Source organism: Zootoca vivipara, chromosome 9 (genome assembly GCF_965207765.1).
Source record: "Zootoca vivipara chromosome 9, rZooViv2.hap1.1, whole genome shotgun sequence".
NCBI classification, from domain to species: Eukaryota; Metazoa; Chordata; class Lepidosauria; order Squamata; family Lacertidae; genus Zootoca; species Zootoca vivipara.
The window spans coordinates 39011738-39019888 of record NC_142592.1 but is presented as its reverse complement, the minus strand read 5'-3'; the positions used below and the strand labels follow the sequence as shown (position 1 = coordinate 39019888).

At 42.4% G+C, this 8151-nt stretch overlaps 1 protein-coding gene across 2 annotated transcripts in view; it reads right to left on the bottom strand.

Annotated features, from left to right (window-relative positions):
* Nucleotides 1-814: 814 nt before the first annotated feature.
* Nucleotides 815-8151, bottom strand: part of UTP20 (UTP20 small subunit processome component) — a 63315-nt gene continuing 55978 nt past the window's right edge. For both annotated transcript variants that reach the window (XM_035128257.3, XM_035128259.3), the window contains exons 54-62: nt 7131-7313; nt 6669-6800; nt 5863-5995; nt 4894-5090; nt 4579-4650; nt 3031-3288; nt 2521-2647; nt 1497-1642; nt 815-1348 (exon numbers count right to left, since the gene is read on the bottom strand). In XM_035128257.3, coding sequence (XP_034984148.2) covers nt 1193-1348; nt 1497-1642; nt 2521-2647; nt 3031-3288; nt 4579-4650; nt 4894-5090; nt 5863-5995; nt 6669-6800; nt 7131-7313 — 1404 coding nt within the window. In that variant the 3' untranslated portion in view covers nt 815-1192. The remainder of the gene's footprint in view (nt 1349-1496; nt 1643-2520; nt 2648-3030; nt 3289-4578; nt 4651-4893; nt 5091-5862; nt 5996-6668; nt 6801-7130; nt 7314-8151) is intronic.

Sequence of the window (8151 nt, the reverse complement as noted above, 5' to 3'; positions counted from 1 at the left end):
AGTTAAGAGTAGCTTAAATAAGTAAGTCTGGGTGGCATTATCCAAATGATCAGGACTGTTGCAAGATGAAGCCTCAATACTTGATTGTAATGTGGGGACCCTTTTTGATGTTGCTTATACAGCTCTTTCTGTCTTACAACCAATAGTGGAACCCTGGGCAGTTAAATATTTTGCTTGCAGTGTAACCTATGAAGGAAACCCTTGATGTGCTCAAGATATATATGATTGGAAATGGAGCTGTTGTGGAGAGAAGGCAGGTTCAGAGTTAACAAGGAAGTTCTGCAGGTATTTGAATATGTTTATTTAATGTATTGAGGGCTGCATGGACTCAGTTGTGATTTGAGGGAAGCTATGTATCCTGAAATATTTTAAGTGAGGCCAGTGGAAAGCACCTAAGCCAGTGGTTCACTTTAGATCTGGAGACTTTCCTATAAATTGCTAGTCGAAAGCTACAGAAGGAATCGCTGTATTTGACAACCAAGTGGCTTTTTAAAAACCTAATTTGAGGTTTTTTTAATGAAGACTGTAGAAAACTAGGAGAAAGAGGGATGTTACCACATGCCTGCATGGTATGATTCACCTTATTAGGTACTGTATCTCCTTCAGCAATCGTTCAGTTTTTTGGTTTTTTTAAGCTATATTTCTCCATAGCAATCAACACAAGGTTGGAAAAACATAGGCCTTCCGCTACAGGGCCAATGGAAAGAGTAGCAGCACTTTGTCATGATACCAACACGTAAAAATGCATCTCCATGAGGAGGATTGAACAAGGGTTCAAATCACCCAGCTCAAGTTAATCACACAAAGGAGAAAATATCTCAAAGTCTTGTTGAACACATTTCATTAGAAAAAAAATTGTATTACCACAAACTGTACAACACTCTACAGTGAACTATAAAGCCCTGAAAGGCTCAGCCTTAATAAAGTATCCTCTTAAATAAACATTTGGAGAGAAATTTTAAGGCATCAGTTGAATAGAGTATGTATAGATTAAAATTACAAATAAATAATTAGTCATTCATAAGAGCTGGTTTTTTGGCTCTGCAAGAGGTTGTTCTTCCCTGCTGTGATTTTTAGTATATACTATTTTATGTTGAAACATCCTCTAAATGAGTCTGGCAGGGAAGAGCACCTGTTGTCTCATGTTCTGTACAGCATGGAACATTTCTAATGGGAATCATGTGATGGTGTTTCACTCCACCATCGCCAAGTCTTTTAACGCATGGCTTCTTGGTTTTTTTGCTTTGTAACCAGGTCGCAGAAATTCTATTTTTCTCTTCTTTGCTTCAATTTTATTCTTGTGTCTCTTCAACTTCTTCTTGGCCGCAATGTCAGGATTAGCAACAGCCTAATCAGAAAACAAATAAAAGTCATCATGTTGTTCACATTTCCCCTATACATTCTGAAGTTGCCTGGTTTCAATAAAAGTTTCCCTGCCACTGGATAAGCTGGACATTTTAAAGCAAATGCGAGTAAAACTAAAGTCAAACACTAACCTCCAGGGCTCTCTGTTTCTTCCGGATAGCTCTCTTCTGACTGGCTTGCTTTTGCACAGAAGCAAACGCAAGTGAAAAGGTTTCCAACCCAACCAATTTCTTCAGCAGCTCTATAATTTCCTGGGAAAGATTCTTCAGAGTTGGATCTAGCAAAGATAACATGATTCTGAATACTCGGAAGTGTCTTCAAGTGCTACAGAAGGTCTATTTATAATGCCCCATTCTCTCTTGTGCACACATGTTGCATTCCAACAATACGTAGGCATGTGCAAGTCCCCCCTCCTGTTGGGACACTGGAAGCATCTGCTTTTAGATTAACATGTCATCCAAACCCACAGTTAAATGCTTAGTTGAAACAAGCTGGTTTGTTTGGAGAAAACTTAGTTAAGGTTAGCAGCTGTTGTGTCAGGTTTCAGTCGGCACAGCAAATTGCAACTAATTTAAAATGGAAGCTAAAGCTTCCAACTGTGCCAAAGAAAAATGAGGACCACGTGCCCACTCCACCATTCAGAAGGGGCCATTCCGGTAAGCGTAGGACAGAAACACTGCACAGTTGAAACACCACCGTAAGTCCCTAAAGCAGGGGTGGGGAACTGGTAAACCATGCTATAAAAGATAAGCCAAACCAAGCAAGACTTGACTCCAAGCCTGCTTTCTGCAGGGATTAGCTGTGTGACACCCCCCCACTCCCAATCTGTTGGGCTTGGAATCCCACGTGTCGTCGCACTTTTGGCAAGGGGTTGGCTGTACTACTGTGACTCCCATGGGAAACTCAGTAGCACAGCCGACCCCAGCAAGCTTGCTCTCACTACCATCAGCACATGATGGTGGGCTGGTGCAGTTTGGGATAATCTGCCTCATGGGACCAAGTGGTTTCCCATCATGGATGCCAACACTTTCTGTTTCATTTTCTTATGCTGTGTAATTATGATGATGCAAGACAACTGACCTTTTGGTACAGGAAGACCTACTTAAAGGGGGGGGGGCAGTCTCACCGAACAGCTGAGTGTGACAACTCTCTTACCTTGATCTGCATAGGTACTGCTGAGTTCTCGATATAGAGGGGTTATGATTGTAGGAAGGTATGGTTTGACCCTGTCTTTCCCAAGATCTACTGCAATGGCACCAAGGAATTTAAAGATGCAGGTTCTCTGAAAAGACAAATACATTTGGTCACATGACCAGTCTGCAAAGAAAAATACTGTAGGGACCTAATCACTAGTGATTTACTTTTTCCAGCAACTTGGAAAATAGGTTTCAAAGCCTACTACGTGTTACACAGCTCTACAGACCATTGGCACTTGGTTATTTTTAAAGAAAATAATCTCTGCTCCTGGTTTTCATACTTAGGCCTAACAAAGTTGCAGTTTCATAGCTCTACTTCATTTCAGCTGTGATGTGCTGTTCACAGGCTACATTTTTGTACCATTTGCATTGACGCCTTTGCACTTGTCTATCTGAGATCCTGAAACTATTGTCAAAGTGGAAGGCATTATTTGTGAAAGTAAAATGGTTCTCCGAAAAACATACAAACCTTTAAAGGGTCCTTGGGTGCATATGCGGCTTCACGTGAGGCCAATGCCAAGAGTCTTTTCATCACCCACAGCAGTGTGGCTGGACTGCTTTTCTCTCTGTCTTCTTTTGCCTCCATGGTTGAAGTCTCATTTTCAACATCTCCGGAGTCTTCCTGATCCTCAGCTTCCTGGCCCACCTCGTCACTGATTTCACTGCCATCTTCTGGAGGAGCCATTAGGTACAGTACTTTGGCCACAAACAGTAGATTCTTCACAACCTTAAATATAAAGCACAGATATAAAATACAAAGTTATCCGAAGACTATTTTTTTAAAAAGGGTTTTTAAAATGAGGCATTTCAAAAAAAAATTTGCTATGTAACTGCGGACTACTTAACAGGTTTTTGAAAATCCCTTCAAGTGTGGCCCCCCAAAAGCCTAGGGTTCAACACCCTGGTGCATAGCTGTCAGGTTCTCCCTTTTTTTAAAGGGAAATTCCCTTATGCTGAATAGGCTTCCTTGCGAGAAAAGTGAAAACTTGACAGTTATGCCTGGTGGCCCTAACTAATATACAGCCACGATGGCACTTGATCTATATGCAATTACTATAGCCAAGAATGTACACACAAGATAGGAAAAGAGCACCAAGAAGAGCCATTCCAATGAAAGAGGCACATGATGCGTCATTTATATGCATCATCACACAAACACCAAAATCACCTGTCAGTCTCAAATGGAGGAGGACCCCAATTCTACGTGGCGGAAATAAATGACTGGAATAACAGTAGCCCCCACTTGGTCTTCAGATGCACAGTATGCCTGCATAATTATAGCTTCAGCTGCTCTGTACTGATGTACCTTAAAAGCTTTGCACAAATTATAATCTTAAAACCATTCACAGAAAGTAAATATGTAATATCAGAATGCAATAAAAATCCAAGCACGAGAAATACTGAGCAGTGTGATCAAGTAATGTTAGTGAAAGCCTGGTTAAACAAGTTAGTTTTCAGTACATGTTTAAGAAGGGAAGGCCCCCTTCCACGACATCACAAGGTGACATTCCGCCAGTCATGGCATGCTGCCACTACTGACTCCCAAGGTTAGGTGCTGGCCTCACGTTCACTTTTGGCCAATCTCCTTTGGGCCACAAAGACTGGGGGCATCCTCTTCCTAGGCCCCTGTGGGGCAGTGTGAGCAGGCACCTCTCTTTGGGGCAGGGGGGGGCATCTCAGGGGGCAGGAGCAGGGGCTGCGTGGAGGATTCCCAAGAAGAGGGGAGGGGAGAGGAGGCTGAGGGAACAGTCCACAAGGGAGGGTGTTCAAAAAAAGGTGAGAGGCTGCCAGCTCTGCAGGCAAGGGGTGACATAACTGGGCTCCTGAGCCCCACAGGGATGCCACAGAAAAAATGTAGTTGCTCAAGGGAGCTGTGGACTCAAAAAGGTTGAAAACCTCTGCTTTAGGGAGTGCCGATTTGATTTTATGCTCCAGGCACCAGAATGTCTTTAGCTGCCTCTTTCAATTGTGTGCTATTTCAACACACGTATGCCAAAAACCTTACATAGTTACTCACCTGTTCTCCAAGACATGGATCTAAAAATTTGGACTTCAACTGATGGCAGAATGCTAAAGCAAGTGTTTTCATCTGTAAAAGTAAAGAAAAGTTAACAATCATTCTGAAACACAGTGAAACATGAAAGGGCTGAACTCATTGTGTGAAGAAACTGCTCTCCCTAAGAAGTATAAATATTAAGAGACAAAAAGAGCCACAATCATGTGAAGATCTATCATGACATTGAAACTAATGTTCATTTTTGTTTCTGACATCTAATGGGAAATTGAAATGTGTATCAATGCAAGAAAGGCAATTTAGGAGGGTAATGTTAACCTTTTTGTCTAGTTCTTCTGTTAAGAAGGTAGTTGCCGGTGGCTCTGTAGTACTTTCTTGACTCTTTTCAAGCTTTCTTTTACTCCATTTGTTAACAAGTTCCTCTGGCTTGTGAGCAGCAAACAGCAAACCAAAAATCTGAGAAGACGTCAACCACACCCAACTGTGAGGGTACCATAAATGAGACTGCACATGACCTTCAGAAATAGAGAGAAATAGGCTTAAACTGTACCTATTCATTCTCAGAGTACTATTATTTATTCATTCATATTCATTCGTTTGTTCAATCCAATCAATCAATCAATCAATGTGTATATTGCCTTTCATTCCAATATCTCAGGGCAGTTCAAAATACAAAAAAAACCACAAACCAATAACCCTCCCCTCCCACAAACACACTTCAAAGGCCTGGTTGAAGAGGAATGTTTTTGCCTAGCACCTAGAGATGTCTAAAGAAGGTGTCAGGTGAGCCTCCCGGGGGAAAGCTTTCCACAAATGAGGACCCACTGCAGAAAAGGCCCATTCCTGTGTTGCTACTGTCTCCAGACCTCTCTGAGAGGAGGCACAGCCTTGGTCTGTTCATATGGGGGCAGGTGGTCCTTGCTGTTCTGAGCTGTTTAAGGATTTATAGGTCAAAATCCATACTCTGAATTGAGCCCGGAAACTAATTGGCAGCCAGAGCAGTCGGGCCAGGATCAGTGTGATATACTCAAACCGTTTTGCCCCAGTGAGCAACCTGGCTGTCAAATTCTGCACCAGCTGATGCTTCTGAACTGTCTTCAGAGGCAGCCCTACATATAATGCACTGCATAAATCTAACCTAGAGGTTAGACAACAGAAGTTAGGAATACAAACTAAAAAGCCATTGTACACAACTCAATTTCCTTCATGTGAGCAGCGCCCCAGGCATTACAGATCCATCAAGTGCCAAAGGTTTCAAGAGCAATGCAATATGACAGAACTACTAACCCCAAATGTTGCTCAGAATCTCATTGTGTCTGTTTAGTTCAATAATATTGCATTCCTTGATTAGTTTGTTGATCAAAGTTAGGAAGCTGAACAGCAGTATGTCGGCAGCCTTTTCTTCAGTCTCTTCTGCAACCTTCAAAAAGGGACAGTGAAAGAATGACACCCTGAAAAGCCATCAGCGTATGAACAGTGAAGAGGTTTCAATTTAAATAATTGTGGCTAAATATAAAATGCAACCAAACAACACTTGCTCTTTTTGACTTTGCAAACAGTCAACTGCCTAATTTTACAGCACTGAAATAGATGGTGGTATTCATCTATGTTTTACTAAGAGCAGGCCTACTGAAATTAATGAGCAGTACTAAGTTAGGTCCATTAATTTCAATGGGTCTGCTCTGAGTTGGAACTGTTTTTATTCTTTATTTGTGTAGCCGAAGCTACTACAAAACAAATCTTGAATACCACTTAGTGGTGGAATAGTCAAAATAAAACGAATTGGTAAAATACTGCAAAGACACCTTGTTATTCAAGTGTTAATCCCCCCCCCCCCCCGTTTTGAAGTTGAAACATTTATTGGTATATAAATCTTGTTATGAAAATCAGGATATGAAAATGTCTAGGTTTTCCCACATATAATGGTTTTAGTTATAAAAATAATTTGAAAGAGTCTTATAAATTTATTTCACTGCACCACTGGGTAGGTGGGGAAAAGATAGAGAGACCATTGACATACTTATGGGTCTGAAGTTCTACTTTCACTCTACAAACTGGCAGCCTACCAGGAACAGCCCCAATTAATGACTTACGTCTTCAAAATTTGAAGGATGTATTTCTTTCTCGATAATTGGGAGAATGGTCCCAAGCCTTTTTTCAAATTCGATTCCTTCAGCTTCAACAAATGTTCCACAGGCATGAGCAGCTAGTCTCTTGTGCACACGCTGTCAGGAAGGAGCAACATCATATTAGTGGAGATATTTGTGGATGGAAGTAAGTAAGTAAGTTAGGATCTCTGCGGAAGAGATGTCTCAAGATAGTGGGCACAACTGCCTTCTCAACCACACAGCCAGCCATAATTCTTGAACCCCACAATAAATTGGCCCAACTATGAAGGCCCTATAAATAACAGTGCTATTCTTCCGCCAGCAAAGGAAGGTTAACGGAACACAATCTCTCCTCCAAAGGATTCACCTCTTGACCTTCTCGTTTTCATTCATCTAGCAAAAACGTCCGTACAGGACCAGCAGTCAAACTACTGCTGTAAGCAGTACCTTGTCACTCTTGAACCACGAGGTGAGCAGGGAAAACATCAGGTCTCGGTTTTTAGGGTTAATCTTACTGAGGAGACCTTTGACTGCCAGAGCTGACATCTTTTTGCACTTTGCCGAATCGTCGTTTACAATCATCATACATAGTGGGACAAAGAAAAGCCCACAAAATTGGTGTAGTAAGCCCTGAAGAAAAGAAGAAAGGGGAAGTCAGCAAGCTTGTTTGTTGGCAATCTCTAGACTACATGAAGAATGCTGGTATCCAACCACCACACAACCCTGTAAACCTGTCAAAGCAATCAAACCCGCTTCTGGTTCTGTGCTAGAGGTGTTTCAGCTGCTTGTCTAGACAAGTGTTGAGGGTGGTGTACAATACTGAGCTGAAATGCAGGTTGGGAAAGTGGGGAGAGGGGGAAGGGAGACTGCAAATAATACAGTGGTACCTCGGTTTGCGAAAGCAATACCTTCCGTGGAGGCATTTGCTCACCGAAGGCACGCTTCTGCACGTGCGCGAGCTACGCAGATCGCGTCTGCACATCCGACGCCACGGAACCCGGATGTAAACACTTCCGGGTTCGCGGCGTTTGTAAACGGAGGTTTCCGTAAACGGAGGTTCCACTGTATTCCTATCCAGCCATGAAGCTCACTGGGTGACTCTGGCCTAATCTGTGGCCAGTCCAGGTGTCCCACAGCTTCTGAAGCCAATGTATGTACAAGCCTTGGGGCTCATGAGCTCCACCCCCTTGCTGCCCTGTGACTGAAGTCTTCCTGGGTTGATTAATCACAGTTTCCTGTTAATTACAAACTGTGAAACTTCAAACCATGGCTTTAGGTCCGGTTTCATTTCCCAAGTTGGACAAATTGGGAAACGGCAGTTACTTGACTCAGAAACACAGTGCAGCAAAGAGGGAAGGGGCAATATGAGGGTTGATCACATGGGTACAAGGCATTTTCCAAGTATATCCATCCAGGCCTGAATCCTCAGCCTAATCTACATCATCATAGGGTTGTTGCGATAGTTAAA